Source organism: Talpa europaea, assembly GCF_964194135.1.
Source record: "Talpa europaea genome assembly, chromosome: 12".
NCBI lineage: Eukaryota > Metazoa > Chordata > Mammalia > Eulipotyphla > Talpidae > Talpa > Talpa europaea.
The window spans coordinates 6,202,089-6,216,533 of NC_140079.1; the positions used below are offsets into that span (position 1 = coordinate 6,202,089).

General features: G+C 57.8%; 3 protein-coding genes across 3 annotated transcripts; 1 reads left to right on the plus strand and 2 right to left on the minus strand.

The window, feature by feature from the left end:
- Positions 1–239: 239 nt before the first annotated feature.
- On the minus strand, positions 240–4,890 carry NDUFA7 (NADH:ubiquinone oxidoreductase subunit A7; the record flags this gene model as incomplete). Its single annotated transcript, XM_084248925.1, has 4 exons — positions 240–428; positions 1,610–1,759; positions 4,379–4,428; positions 4,840–4,890. The coding sequence occupies 4 exons, from the start codon at positions 4,888–4,890 to the stop codon at positions 338–340; spliced, it is 342 nt and encodes a 113-aa protein (XP_084105051.1). The 3' UTR covers positions 240–337.
- Positions 4,891–5,038: 148 nt separating this feature from the next.
- Positions 5,039–6,091, plus strand: RPS28 (ribosomal protein S28). The gene is made up of 4 exons (XM_084251071.1): positions 5,039–5,091; positions 5,179–5,226; positions 5,703–5,836; positions 6,008–6,091. The coding sequence occupies exons 1-3, from the start codon at positions 5,053–5,055 to the stop codon at positions 5,823–5,825; spliced, it is 210 nt and encodes a 69-aa protein (XP_084107197.1). The 5' UTR covers positions 5,039–5,052; the 3' UTR covers positions 5,826–5,836; positions 6,008–6,091.
- A 354-nt stretch (positions 6,092–6,445) lies between these two features.
- KANK3 (KN motif and ankyrin repeat domains 3) lies at positions 6,446–14,366 on the minus strand (the record flags this gene model as incomplete). Its single annotated transcript, XM_084251236.1, has 10 exons — positions 6,446–6,549; positions 7,259–7,357; positions 7,434–7,634; positions 7,756–7,901; positions 10,526–10,742; positions 11,228–11,312; positions 11,405–11,611; positions 12,103–12,190; positions 12,271–13,542; positions 14,333–14,366. 10 exons carry the CDS (start codon positions 14,364–14,366, stop codon positions 6,472–6,474), a joined length of 2,427 nt encoding a protein of 808 aa, XP_084107362.1. The 3' UTR covers positions 6,446–6,471.
- Positions 14,367–14,445: the final 79 nt, after the last annotated feature.

A 14,445-nucleotide genomic window follows, 5' to 3' on the forward strand; every position in this document is an offset into this window, starting at 1 on the left:
AGGGACAGAGCCAAGTCCTTGGGGAAGGAACAGAGACATCCTGGAGGCCTTACCATGCCTTCTGATACCGAGCCCAGTCACCGCATGCCACCCCGGAAGTCAAGATCTACCACCCCTCTCCCCACACCACCCTGGAGTGCTGACAGAACTAGAGGACTCAGGACAAAATTCACCTGGAAACCTAGGCAAGCCGTATGTTGCTTCAAAGTATAGACAGAAGTGATACACTGAAGCTCCATATATTTGTCATAAATTAGGTCATTTTCTCCCCAGAGGGAATCCAAGGAGGGAAAGCACAAGTGGCCCTGCAGGCGCAGCCGGCTGTCCCCGGGCGGTGTCACAGGTAAGGCTGGTCCTTGGACAGCTCCCATCTCTTCAAAGGAGGAGCTGGAGTCACGGGCACCTTCCCTGTGGCTGCCACAGAGGCGCTAGAAAACAAACAGACTTTGGTTAGGGCAGGTTTCCAAAGAACAAGGTAAAAATACATGAGGGAGACTATACCTGCCCCCTACCCCCTACACAAACACCTGTGCTGAGGCCAAACCCCTCCAATAGGGTGCCCCAAAGAGCCCACTCTTGTTGGGAGTTGCTCGAGGTTGGCTCCCACCTCGAGCCCCAGGTGAATCCCTGGTTAGCGGCCCTGACTCCTGGGCTGAAAACCAACCATGAACAGTTGAGCTGCCCCCAGCACCCCTGCCCACTTGCAGCCTCGGGGTAGGGAGCACCCCACTCCTGCTGCCCCATAACAGAATGCTGGCAAAGGCTCACGTCGTCAGGCGACAGACATCACTGCTCTTCTCTCAAATACACAGCCAATACCTGCTACCAGCAGACACAGCGAGGGGGCATAGGACTGGCCCCCGGGCTCCAGCCTCAGTCCGATAGAGCCAAGAATCAATGCACAATTGCAAAATACGCTATTTGCCCTATTTATGGTATCCTGTCACAGCAGAACTCTCTAAGGTAGTTACTATAATTTTTTATTTTCCCAGTTTAATTAAAGCACCTGAAGCCAGTGATTAGGTTTTGAGGGACCTGAGGTTTGCACAATTCTTTCAAGAATACAAAGTTATGGGGTCTCCCTGGTGGCGCAGGGGTTAAAGACAGCGCTATCAAGCTATTGCCAGCCACTGCAGCACGAGTTTGACTCCCCCAACCAGCCAGGGAGCTGAACCACACAGCGCAGCAGACCTCTCCTGTCTCCCCACTGCTCCCCTCAGCAATGGATTGCAGTAGATCTGCCTGTTCTGCTCCCCACTCTGCCTCTGGTGACTCCTCTCATCCCCCACTCCCCGCACCTCTGGCCTGTACCCCAGTTCTTGTATGCATAAAAAAATAATTCTAGAAAAAAAATACAAAGTTATAGATACAATACCTGGGCTCTCACAGGGCCCCTGAAGGGACCCTGCAGCTTCATCTGCTTTGCAGGAGGACCACCCTGGCTGAGGTCCTAACCCCTAACCTGGTCTGGGCGGGCGGGGATTAAATGAACTCACAAATGAAAAGGTTCCCCCAACCCACCCGGACAGGCCAGTTCCAGACACAGCTGATGCTCGCAAAATGAGCCCTTGAAATGCACAAGCAAGAGGGGGTGCTGTGGTGTCCTCACCTCTCTGCTGGCTTGCCTGACACCAGTGCCTTCTGTGAGGACATGACGACCAAGGGTGGCACAGATTCCCGGCGGCCATCTCGCATACAGTAGTGATTGTTAAAGAGCTTGTGGCTGGGGCCCACAGGGAGCTTGGGAGGAGGCTGAGTCCTAAGGAAAAAGAGCAGAGGCAATGAAGCAACCAAGTCACTCACTGGCAGGGCTGGAACATGGGCGCCGTCACCTCCGTCACGAGACTTGGGGTTGGCAACCCTGGGCCAGCTGTAGGTCAGGAGTAGCATTAGGTACAGTCCTACACATGTATCTGGGAAGGTCCAGGGCCCAGGATGTGGTAGCCCAACTCTGCATGTGAAGGTGCTAGAAAGTGAGACCTGGGTCTGCGCAACTTCAGGTCCTCCACCTACCCCAAGGAAAGCAAAGGCTCAGACTGGACACCAACATGTTCCCACCACCTCATGGCCTGGAGCTTGGCAGCTGGTCTCATTTCCACCTGCAGGTGCCCAGGAAATGAAGAGGCTGGAGAGTAAGGCTCTGCCCACCACCTACCAGGTAGTCACAGTCTTTAAAAGCTCTGGCAACAGCCCCAGAAATAGCTCATTCTGCAGGGTTTTGTCCCCAAAGACCAGGCTTCAGAATTCCTGTGTTTCCTGTTATTGCAGGAACTCTCTGAAGTCCCCTGCTAGGATCAAGACTTACTACTCAAAGAGCACCTTGTCCTCCAAGCCTCCCAGGTCCCTGCACTTCCTGCCACCTCTGGTTGCTGCTATCAGAGTGGAGAGGGGAGGGAGTTCAGCCCTGACTTATGCTGAACTCTGGGATGAATTTACAAAGAAGCCTGATACCATTAAAGGAAATGCTAACCTCAAAACATACAAGGAACTGCCGTGGAAAACATAGAGAGGGCGGGCAGAATGGGGGGAGAAAAACATGAAAAGATTGGTTTTCAGGGCCTCCCTGGTCGCGCAAGGGGTTAAGCACAACACTGTGAAGCTATCCGCAGCCTCTGCAGCACAGGTTCTATCCCTGGCCGGCCAGGGAGCTACCCACATGGTGTAGCAGACCTCTCCTGTCTCCCCACTGCTCCTCTCAGCAGTGTATTTCAGTCGGTCTGCCTGTTCTGTTCCCTACTCTGTCTCTGGTGAATCTCTTACCCCCCACCTCTCACCCCTCTGGCTTGTACCCCAGTTCTTGTTTGCGTAAATAAATCTTTAAAAAAAATTGGTTTTCATTCGACCATGCTTTAAGATAACTTTTTGTCTGGTAACTGCTTGGCCAGGACTTAAATTTTTCTTAAAATAGTCATTGCGGGCCTCCCCGGTGGCGCAGTGGTTGAGCGCTTTGCAAAGCTGCCCACAGCCTCTGCGGCGCCGGTTCGATCCCCAGCTGCTCCCCGGCCACAGGAGGAGGGTCCCACATGGCGCGCAGACCTCTCCTGCCGCCAGCTGCTCCCCTCAGCAGTGTACTTTGGTCCTTCTGCCTGTTCTGCTCCCTGCTCTGGCTCTGGTCAATTCTCTCACCCTCCCACGCTTCTGACTGTACCAGTGCATGTATAAACAAAAAACAAACAAACAAATAAATAAAACATGCCTCTATTTAAAAAAAAAAATCATTGCATTTCAAAAAATAATACAGATAAAAATAAGGCTTAACACTTTAATATTAAAAACAATATCCTGTGTGTAAGTTAGAATGTGTTGAACCTCTGGAGTGCAGAGATGACCCTGTAATGTGGCCAGTTTTCTGGAATCTAATACAGAAAAAGTAAAACCAACCAGTGAGAGCTCAGCCAGAACGCCCAAGTGATCCCTAGAGGGCGCCACTGTCCTAAAGTTGAAATTTTTAAAAAACCATGTCGTGAACTTACCCAACTCTGATGGAAAAGTAATTTACCCAACTCTGATGGAAAAGTAATTTTAGACTTTTAATATTTGTAGTTAGTTACAACATGCATGCGTTTGCATAAATCTGGTTATTTCAATGCTATTTTTCTTGCTATGTTCCTCAATGGCGGCCTTACGTTGCCCACCTCTCTAACTTTATATATGCTGCTCAGCCACCTCCTCTATTTACTTCAGCCATACCAGCCTCTTTCCTACCTCTGGCTCTGTTGGACCTCACAGACTTGGTGCTCACTACTCCCTCTGGCCAGAATGTTTTGCAGTAATTATCTTTTGAGTGGCTCCTTCTCATATTCAGGCGACTCAAATGTCAATCCCTCATGAGACCTTTCCTGATAATCTGACCTGAGGTAACCACCCTCCACTTAACTCTCATTCGTTTTTATTTTGTCTTCAGAGCGTCCCAGAACATTATCTGCTGTGTTTATTTCCCTAAATTTCTCCCTAGGATATGAGCTCCCTGAAAAGAATTAGGACTTGTTCACAGTGATTTCCCCCCAAAGCTGACACAAGACAAAGGCTTGGAAATATCAAGTTTTCCGACATAACTGAGTTTGAAATCAAGACTTCTGGCTTGAAATCGCAGTTGTCACTTTCTAGCTCCTGAGTGATTTTAAGCAAATGATTTAGTATCTCCAAGTCTCAAATTTTTTTCATCTGTAGCTTGGGGATAACACTGTCAGGGCCACACTTAACACTGCATGCAAAGCACAGAGAATTCATGCCCAGCTCTGCCTCCACAGCCAACCACAGATTGGAGGCAGGATTTGGACTACTCCCACAGGGACCTAAAGCATACGGATTTGGCCTATGATGGAGGAAGGCCTGACCCGGGCAGGAGTCTGGGCAGCGAGCTTGGCGATCTGCTCACCGCTTGGCGATCTCCTGGTACCGCAGTTGCAGCTTCGCCTGCAAGTTATGCTGTGAGAGGAGAGGAAGGAGGTCAGCCTGCAGGGCACCTCGGGAAAGGAGAGGGCGGGGGAACAGGGGCGGCCCGGGGATAGAGGATTGTAGAGAAGGCGGGAGATGGGTAGTCGTGAACATGGATATGGGCTTGAGGTGGAGGGGAAAGCCGGGGACGGGGAGACAAGATCCTGGGTTAAGAAGGTCCAGGACTACACAGATCCCAGATCCGAATGTGTTCCGGACTGAGGGCTGGGGGAGGGGGGTGTGTCCAGGGTTGACGGGGTCACGGCTGGGGGTCCCGGCCTAGAGGGATCGCGACACTAATACCCTCAGGCAAAGAGGCACAGGAGGGAAACAAGTAGCGGGAGGAGGGGGGGGCGCGCGGAGCCCACAGCCCGCCCAGTGCGGCCCTTTCCGCCACCGCACCCCGGACGCCCAGTTCCGCAGCAGTTGGATGAAGCGCGTAGCAGACGCCATGCTTCCTCGGCTGAAGGGCGCTGGTGACGTCTCTACCGCAGGGGCTGCTGGGAAGGGTGTTTTGGTCTCGCGAGAGCTGAGTGGGCGGGGCGCCGCGGGTGGTATATAAGCCTTTCCCGGAACACGTGACTCCTCTCCGCCGGACCCCGCCGCGCCGCCATCATGGACACCAGCCGCGTGCAGCCCATCAAACTGGCTAGGGTGAGGCGGCATTTCGGGGCCCCGATGAGGAGGGAGGAAGTAGGGGAACTGGGTGGGTTAAGTCTGACCCTCCCGTCTTTCCTCCAGGTTACCAAAGTGCTGGGCAGGACCGGCTCGCAGGGCCAGTGCACGCAGGTGAGCTGTTGGGGGCGCCCCGGCTGTGAGCCCTGGTACTGTCCCCTTCGTAGGCCCTGGGTCCTGCCAGCTGGAGTCTGAGTTGACGTCCCTTTTATCATATGGCCCCAGGGGGTTACGAGCCCTCACCCAAGGCCCTGCACCCGGGTCTGAGCTCCGTGGACTCCATTCCCCGGGCTCCGGTGTTGCGCTTTTGACTCAGCCTGTGTGATTCCGCCCTTGCTGAGTGTACCCCCGGCCCCGGGGGGCCCCGAGCCGCAGTGACCCCTCCTCCCGGTCGCTTAGGGCGCTCAAGAGCTTTGTTCTCCGTGTCTCGATCCTGGCTTCTCAGCCCATTGCAATATCCCAGTCCCTTTATTTTATTTTTTTTTTTTAAGTGTCTTGGGGTTGGCTCCGACAAGACCCCCGAATCGAAATCAGCCGCCCACCCTGTCCATGACAGACTCTAACTCTTCGCCCTCCCCATGGCTCGGTAGGTGCGCGTGGAATTCATGGACGACACGAGTCGCTCCATCATCCGCAACGTGAAAGGCCCTGTTCGTGAGGGCGACGTGCTCACCCTTTTGGAGTCAGAGCGAGAAGCTAGGAGGCTGCGCTGAGCTTGGTGCTGGTGAGTGCAGGAGTGGGACACGGGAGGAACTTCTGTTAGACCCTTGAGGGATGATTCGGGGGCTTCCCTAATTACTTGAGGGAGGGAGGGATTAAAGAGGCAAGTCCCAGGGAAGGAGTTTTCCTGTTTCGAGGGGGTTGTCAGCGCTTCTTGCTTGGGTCTGTTTTACAGGGTTCTGGATGATGTCTAGGTCCACCACCTGGCCTCCTGGGAAGAGCCTGCCACTGTCAATAAATCATTTATATTGTATGTAAACTGCTTGTTGCTTGACTTGCATTATCACTAGCATTATAAAGTCTTCCAGTGGGCCCTCCAGGTGGTCATTCTGGAAGTTGAGGGGAGTGGGGGTGGCTTTCCCTAAGAAGGCCTTTCTTTGAGGAGGGGAAGCCATCCATATGTGTATCCCCCAAAACAAGATAGAAATAGGAATGTTTTATTAGTAAAGTTTGGGGGAGTATGGGGGTTATGGGCTCTCCTCGGCCCCCATCTCACCCTGATTCATCCAAAGTGATCCCCTTCTGAGGGGACACTGAGTCATCCAAGCTTTTCTCTTGTGCCAGCAGACCCTTACCCCAGCTGTAACCCAGAGTCCACAGTGTGGAGGGAAAGATGCTGGGTCCCGTGTTCCAGGCCGCTTACTGAGTCTGGGAATCCTCTTCTTTGTCACTGCATCTTCCTTCACCAGGCGTGGCCGAGGGGGAGTCAGGAGGTGACTGGTGAGAGATTGGGGGGAGGAGGTTCTTGTCACAGTGCTGCCTGCCGGTGGTTCCAGGTTTCAGACTCCAGGACACTTAACCTAATGAAAAGCTTTGCTTTTCTGCTGTGATGGTTCCTAAAGGGAAGGCCTGCCCTTTATGGCAGGACCAGGGTAAGAATCCTGCTTCTGCCCCATTTAATCCGGAGGATGTATGTGTTCCCCAAGCCTCTTTTCCCTCTACAGCAGGGTGAGTGTGGAATGGGTAGGCTGATGGGATGGATCTAATTATGAAGCTGTTCACAGGTGCTGAGAACATCCTGACACTTCCTTTTGAGTATCAGCCTCTTTCCCATGGAGATAAGTTCTGTGTGTGCTGCTGGGAGACTCTCATCTAGCGCCAGGCCTGGCGCTCTGGCTTGCAGGGATTCTGTATCTTCCCCATCCTGCCTAATGCTGGAGGACTTCCTTAATCCTTTGCTGAGGGCCTCCTTGGGGTCAGTAATAAAAACCCACTGATGAAGATCAGAGCTTGGAGTGCCTCAGCTCTGCCCCAGCCTTTGGTCAGCCCCCTCTGGAAGCCTCATGATCGATGAAGAGGTGTACAATTCATGGGCGTTTTTTTGTAGGTTGAACATCAAACTTCAGCCACAGAATTCAGACCCAGGTTCCACTCCCCTGGAGAAACAAAGACAGACCCCCTTCCTGGGGTTGGGGACCTCACTCACCATTGGACTTGACTGGTCTGAACTCAGATGGGTGTGCAGCAGGGCGGCCACCTCGTCCTGCTCAGCCTCCAGTGCAATGGCCAGGGCACTGGTACCCTCCTGAGAAATGTAAAGACAAGTCAGGCTGCTGAACCAAGGCCAGGGTGCCATAGTCCTCAGCCCCATGGTGACTCACGTTGTCCAGGAGGGCAGGGTCGCAGCCTGGCTGGGCCAGCAACAACCGGACGGTGTCCAGACGCCCGTACTCACTGGCGCACATCAGTGCTGTGGCCCCATCCGCATCTTGCACATTCACATCTGCCCCACATGCCAACAGGGCTGCCACCATGTCCTGGCGGCCGTGGCTGATGGCCAGCATGAGGGCTGTCTGCCCTGTCTGATGTGTTGGAAAGAAGGGTACAAGGATGAGGTAGGCTCTGGGGAAAGGGACATCAGATAGGTTGGTGTCCAAAGTGAAAGTGGATCTTGGAGTTGAGCCCGAAGGAGTGTCCACACACCTGGCTAGCCTTGGCATTGACATCGCCCATGTGGAAGAGTCTCTGGACCACAGCCATGTCCTCTTCCTCCCGCCCCACTGAGGTGAGTGCAGACAGCATGAGAGCCGAGTAGCCGGCACGGTTCTGGCGGTCAACCTCACAGACACCTGGAACCGGGGAAGGTGTCAGTGAGCAGAGAAGCTGGTGCCTCCAGCCCAACCCAGTCAGCTCACTTCCCTCCAAGCCTCAAGTTCATCATATGGCCTGCAGGTCACCTGGATGTTGAATTTACTCTTCCTCTGCAGTCTTTTCCCCCCATTAACCATTGCATCTGGGTGGAATCACACCTTACTCTCTGCTAAACTGGGGCTTGTGCTCTGTAGGCTGCTGTACCCCCCCCCCCCCAATACTTAGCATTTAGTAGGTACTCAGTAAACATCTGTTGACTGACTAAATGAATGTTTGTTTTCATAGTGATTACCATCAAGCCTACCATTTTTTCCCCCTAGAAAAATGTCACCTTGTCCTCCCTGGTATCCAAATCTTTTCGTTTCTGTGCAACAGCCAGAAGCAGCAGATGAAAGGAGCTTGGCCCAGTCACTTGCCTATTTAAAACCCAAGCCCCTGGTACTTTTGAATATGGCCTTTGGAAATAGTTTTCGTAAGAATGATCATGAGGGTGAGATCATTATGGTAGCCCCGATTCTGTATGGTTGGCATCCTTAGAAGAGAGGCAGATGATGCCATGTGATGACGAAGGCAGAATGGAGTTGACACAAGTGGAGGAAAGCTAAGGAGTGCGGCTGCTGGATGCTGGAGGGAAACGGGGAGTGCTTTCTCCCGAGCTCCTGAGAAGGAACCAGCCCTGCCCATGATCTGATTTCTGAATTGCCCTGAATTGGTCTAAGCCACCTGCAACTGGGCGCTTCGTTACAGTAGCCCTGGAAACAACTGTTTGCCAACACTAGCCTCCACTTCTCTGAAATCGGTTCTGTACCCATCCTGGCCCTCATCCCCACACCAGGGACCTCTGCTGGACTGGTGACTAGAGTGACTTACTGCCCATCACCCCCACTATCCTGAGCTTAGGGACAATTGGGGGGCTAATGGGTGGGTGGGAGGCATGCATGGCATAGCATGTGCACTGCAGTGCTGGACATGCTGTCCAGCTGCTTTTCCATTCCTTCCACAAGCTTGGTGAACCTGGTGGAGGCAAGGAGACAAAGGTAGGGACGGCAAAATGGGCTTCCCAACAGGTCCAAGGATTGCTAGCGTTGGACAGAAGACAGCTGAGACAGTGGGAGGTTAAGAGTCCAGAAAAGGGTGCTGGAAACTGGAGGCAGCGTAGTCTACGGGGTGGCCTTACAAGTGGAAGGGTGGTGTGGATCAGGGGAAGGGAGAGGAGCACAGCTCAGAATTGCGAAGCCAGATGAAAGGAAACAGTCCCTGCATGAGGGGCGCCCTGAGGCGCCCAGGTTTTCCATGACCCGAAGGGCAAGGCTGGCATGACGGCAAGCAGGCAGGGATGGGATGACCCGTTCAAGAAACAAAGCCTGGGACACTGGAGCTAAATGGGAGCTTGAATGCACAGAATAAAGGGGCCCAAGGAGCCTTGGGCCTCTTGTAACGGACTTGTGCCTGCTTTGCCACCTGCCACAACCCTGTCCCCACCCTCCAAGGCAGGAGACTAGGAAATTTTAATTCGTGACACTTCCCAGTACCTGGCCAGGGCAGAGCAGCTGTGTCCGTTCCCCAGCCATCAGAACCCACAGGGATCTGTTGTGTTGGGGAAGTGAGAGGAAGGTAGGGACACTAGGGCGCCTCTCAGCCTGCAGTGAGGGTGAGAGTTCCCAAGGGTGGACCCTGGGGCATACTGCACCTGAAGGAGCACTCAGGGGCTCTTGGCAGGCAGGTCCCCGGGTGGCGCAGCGGTTGAACGCTGGGTTGCGAAGCTGCCTGCGGCCTCTGCAGCAGGGGTTTGATCCCCGGCCACTGGGCAAGGGTCCCACCAGGCGCTCAGACCTCTCCTGCCACCCGCTGCTCCCCTCAGCAGTGTACCTCGTCAGTCTGCCTGCTCTGCTCTCCCCTCTGGCTCTGGTGAATTCTCTCACCCTCCCGCGCTTCTGACTGTACCCAGTGCTTGTATAAATAAATCAATAAATCTTTAAAAAAAACCAAAACAGTCCCTTGGGGAAAGCCCCCGTAGCCAGGGCCCACTCCCACCGTGGGCACTGTACTGCTCATACATGTTGGGGCTCAGCCACACCTGGTGTGTGTACATATTCCAGAGGGAGGAAGTTGATGCAGGGATGAGCAGGCAAGAGGCAGGTGATAGAAAAGTGGGAACTAGACTGGTGCCCACCTCGGGAGGGCAGCCAGAGTGCTGGCCAGGAAGCACCCACCCCTGACGGAGGCAGGTAACTGGACCTTGGTGCTCAGAATGAGGTAGTCAGCAGGCTAGAGGCTCAGGGACAGCCTCGTACCACTGACTAATCCGCGCCTGGCCCGCTCTGCACGTGAGTTCACAGCTGCCGGGGCCGGAGGCACTGCAGCCCCGTTCTACAGATGAGCAACCAAGGCGGGTGGGATGGAGTCTACGCTGCAGTCTATAGGAAGCCAGGTCCCCGCCCCCTGCAAAGTGAGAGGAGGCCAACCCACCTATGACTCCTGTAACCCAAGGAGTCAGTGGGCCCCGTCGCCTGGCCAGTCCTCTGCATTCGCTGCGTTCTCGCAGCCGGAACCCCCGAGGCCCCCCCTCCCCGGTGCCCTGCCCGTCCTCCTCGATGCTGACCCGTGTCCAGGAGCAAGCTGGAGATGGCCAGGTTCCCGTGGGACACGCTGTAGTGCAGCGCTGTGTTTCCGTTGCCGTCCGCCAGGTTGACCACGTGCTCCAGCAGCCCTGGTCCCAGGCTGGCCACGGCGCCCAGCATCCCGGCCACGGCCTCTGCCCGCGAGCGCCTCTGGCTGGACACACGGAACCACTCCTGGGCCACCAGGCGCGCTGCACCCTGCGGGGCAGAGGAGGCCTCAGCCATGGCCCCGGGGCACGTCTGCAGGGAAGGTGTGGGGCCCGGCCAGGGCGACCCCTTTGGCAATTCAGGCTGTGTGGACAGATGGCTCTGCTTGTCCGAGGAGGCGGAGACCCTCCCTTTCAGGAGGGGGTAGTGGGGGGGGGCACAGGCTTGGAGTGAGGGTCCTCCCTTCCGGAGAGGAGACCGGTAGATGCTGCAGTGGAGGGCGGTGGGGCTGGAACTGGGGGTTGGGTCCCTGCTGGGAGGAAGGGCTTTGGGGGGACCAGGGATAGATCAGCGCTCTCCTGGGGCAGAGGTGCCGTCCCAGAGCCTGGGATCAGTGAGTGGAGGTCCTGGCGCCAGGGGACGAAACTGGGGGCCCCTCAACTCTAGGAAACCGATCGCTTCGCTAAGAGGAGGGAGGGCGAGGAGCCTGGTGGGGTCTTCCTGGCTCCGTCGGGGAGGGCTGTCCCCGCACTCACGCCGTCGCGGGCGGCTCCGCGGGGCCGGCTCAGCTGCCGGTGCAGCGCCGCGCAGGCCTCCTTCACGCGCGGGCTCAGCTCGCACCTGGCGGGAGGCGGGAGGAGCTCAGGAGGGGTCTGGGGCGCGGGGCCACGGGACCAGCAAAGAAGCCGCCGTCCCCACCGCGGGTCACTCACCTTCCCGGCGCGCCGGCCTGGGGCTCTGCCTCCGCCTCGGGCTCCCGCTGGGGCTCCCGCTCATCCCCGTGGCCGTGGCCGGGAGAGCCAGGGGCACCCGAGTCGGACCCCCCGCCGCCGTCGTCCGAGGAGCTGCTCCTGGGGGGCTCAGCGGCGCCCTCCTCGCTGTCGCTGTCGCTGTCGCCCTCGCTGGACGAGCTCTCATACCTGCGGGCGGGGTGCGGGCGCTGCTGGGCCTCCCCTGGGAGCGCGTTCTGGACTCCCACAAGGAAAGACTACCCCGTTTTATGGGCCTCCCCGGTGGCGCAGCGGTTGAGCGCTGGGTTGCGAAGCTGCCCGCGGCCTCTGCGGCGCCGGTTCGCTCCCCGGCTGCTCCCCGGCCACCGGAGGAGGGTCCCACATGGCGCGCAGACCTCTCCTGCCGCCCGCTGCTCCCCTCAGCAGTGTCCTTCGGTCCTTCTGCCTGCTCTGCTCCCCGCTCTGGCTCTGGTGAATTCTCTCCCCCTCCCGTGCTTCTGACTGTACCCAGTGCTTGTATAAACAAATACATAAATAAATCTTGGGGGAAAAAAAAGACTACCCCGTTTCAAACAGACCACGCTGCCTGGAAGGGGTAGAGCTGGGATTCAAGCCCCAGTCCATGCCCCCCCTGCCCCCCTTGCCCCCCCATGCCGCCATGGGGAGGGGGAAGCGCTCACTCTCCGTTCAGGACCCCGACGAACTGCAGGCTCTTGGGGCCCGGGCTGGGCTGGCCGTCTCTCTTCTTCATGATGGATTTCAAGATGCCTGGCGGAGATCAGGGCCAGGGCACTAAGTTCGGGTCTGGCTGCCAGGAAGGCCGGGCTCAGCGAGGGCTCAGGACTCACCCGCGGGCGCCGCGGCCCTGTCCCCATCCGTGGGCTCGGGCAGGTTCTCCTGTGCCAGGGACGGGGCCTCCGCGGGGGGCTCGGTCTGCGTGGCCTTCTCGGCACAGCCCCACGGGGTCTGGGTGGCAGCCTCCTGCTGCTGGGGCGGGGCCACCGCCAGGGCTTCGCCCGCAACCTCTTCCAGCTCGTGCAGACGGCCCCGCAGGAGCTCACTCACCCCGCGCTGGTGCTCCAGGCTGGCTCGCAGCAGTTCCACCTCACGCTCTGCGGCCTCGGGCAACCCCAGCAGGGCCCCTGTCACCCATGTGTCCGCCTCGACGGTGTCGGGGGCCGCCGCCACACTGGCATTCTCGGTCTCCGGCACTGCCTGCGCTCCCGTCTCTTGGGTCTCCGGCACCGCCTGCACGCTGGCCTCGCGCGCCTGGGGCTCCCCGTCTGGGGTCCCGTCCGCCCTGTCGAGGACCTGGAGCTCCTCTTCGCTGCGCCGCGAAGGAGATCCGTCGGGACCATCAACCCGGGGGCTTGCCCTGGCGCGAACGCCGCGCTCGGAGGTGGCCAGACGCTCGGTAAGCCGCCGCAGCTGAGCGAGCTTGTCCGGGCGCGCCTCTGCCGCGCCTTCGGGTTCCGAGTGCGCGCGCCCCGCCAGCAGACGCGCCTTCTCTGCGCGTAGCGCGCGCACCTGCTCCTGCAGCTCGGGCAGCGCGCGCGCCTGTTCCTCGAGCTCACGCAGGCGCCGCAGCGCCACGGCCATCTGCTCGCGCACCTGCTGCAGCTGCGCGGGGCCCGGAGAGGCGGGGTTGGCAGCTGGGCCCGCGGCGGGGCTGCAGCCGCCAGACCCACGCGGGCTGCGCGGGACCGCGCGGGCAGGGCTGGATGCGCGCTCCTGCGCCAGCTGCAGGCGCCGGCTGGTCTCCAGGAGCGTGTGCTCCACGCGCGGGTTGCGCGCGGGTAAGCGCGGCGACAGCAGGAGCCCCGAGGATGCGCCCGGGGAGAGTGCGCCCTGCGCTCCTGCGTCGTCACTGGCCAAGGACTCGCTGGATGTCCAGGCGCCTGGGCTGCGCACGCCTGCCAGGCCGGCCCTGGACGCTCGCGGGCGGCGAGCAGACGGGAGTCCTGGGGTACGGCGGGCTGCAGGGCCGCGCTCCAGCTCCTCGATGTACTTGAGGAAATCCAGATCCAGGTGGAAGCCATAGGGTGTCTCCACTGAGTAGGGCGAGCGCGGGCTTCGGGCGCCCTGGGTGGGACCCGGGCACAGATGAGGGCCGCCCAGATCTGCGGGCATGATGGGAGCGTGGGAGGTGGTCAAACTGGGAGACCGGGAGACACCCGACAAACAGAGAGCGTCCCCCACCGGCCCACAACACACCAGCATGGCCCCACCAAACTCTGCACAGCTGCCATTGCGCACAGCATCCCCCTGGCGCGAAAGCTGTCTGTACCCAAGCAGTTGCTCAGTCGGGTGCGTTCTGAGTGCCGCCGATATGCCAAGCATGTTCTAGACACCGGGGCCACAGCAATGACCAAGACAAACATCCCTGCCCGCTTGGAGAGGATAAATAAACATGGTCATTCCAACAGCACAGGGTAATTATCATAAAAGATGGAGTAAAGATTATAACTGGAGGAGGCTGAGCTTGGCTCTGGTTGTCAGGGCAGGTTTCCTGCGGAGGGGACTTAAAAGTTCACTGATGAGGAGGAAGAAACCAGGGAGAGAAGTTCCCTAAGAGAAAACAGTTTCCATGCAAAGGCCCTGGGTTAGCGTGAACAGGGAACAGCGTGTGCAGGAGGAGAGATAGAAGGGTGCCAGCCAGGGTGAACCCAGCAAGCAGGGAGGGGGGCAGGAGAACAGTGGAGAGATGGGCTGGAGACCAGAGTGGGGAGATCTACACGGCCGCCATGACACGGGGCACGGCAGATGGTTTTAAACAAGGCCATGACATTAGCCAACAGGCGTTTGGAAAGGCTCCTGGCCATTGGGGAAAGCAGACAACTGCAGACCCGGGTCCACAACAGGCGCTGAGTGCGGATCTGTGCACACTCATATCCCATTTTGTACACTCACCAGGCAGACTCTGATTCAGGGCAAACTCGGCCATGTTTCCTGGAGTAATCGCCAGACACACCCTGAAAAATGTCCCCGGAGAGAGTGAGGGTGGGGCCAGGCCTGTCCCTGTG

What these genes read in the sequence shown, in the direction of transcription:
- RPS28 (XM_084251071.1), top strand. Translation starts at nt 5,053, where the DNA reads ATGGACACCAGCCGCGTGCAGCCCATCAAACTGGCTAGG. An exon ending in AGCCCATCAAACTGGCTAGG is followed by an intron (nt 5,092 to 5,178) that starts GTGAGGCGGCAT and finishes TCTTTCCTCCAG; the next exon opens with GTTACCAAAGTGCTGGGCAG. An exon ending in CGCAGGGCCAGTGCACGCAG is followed by an intron (nt 5,227 to 5,702) that starts GTGAGCTGTTGG and finishes ATGGCTCGGTAG; the next exon opens with GTGCGCGTGGAATTCATGGA.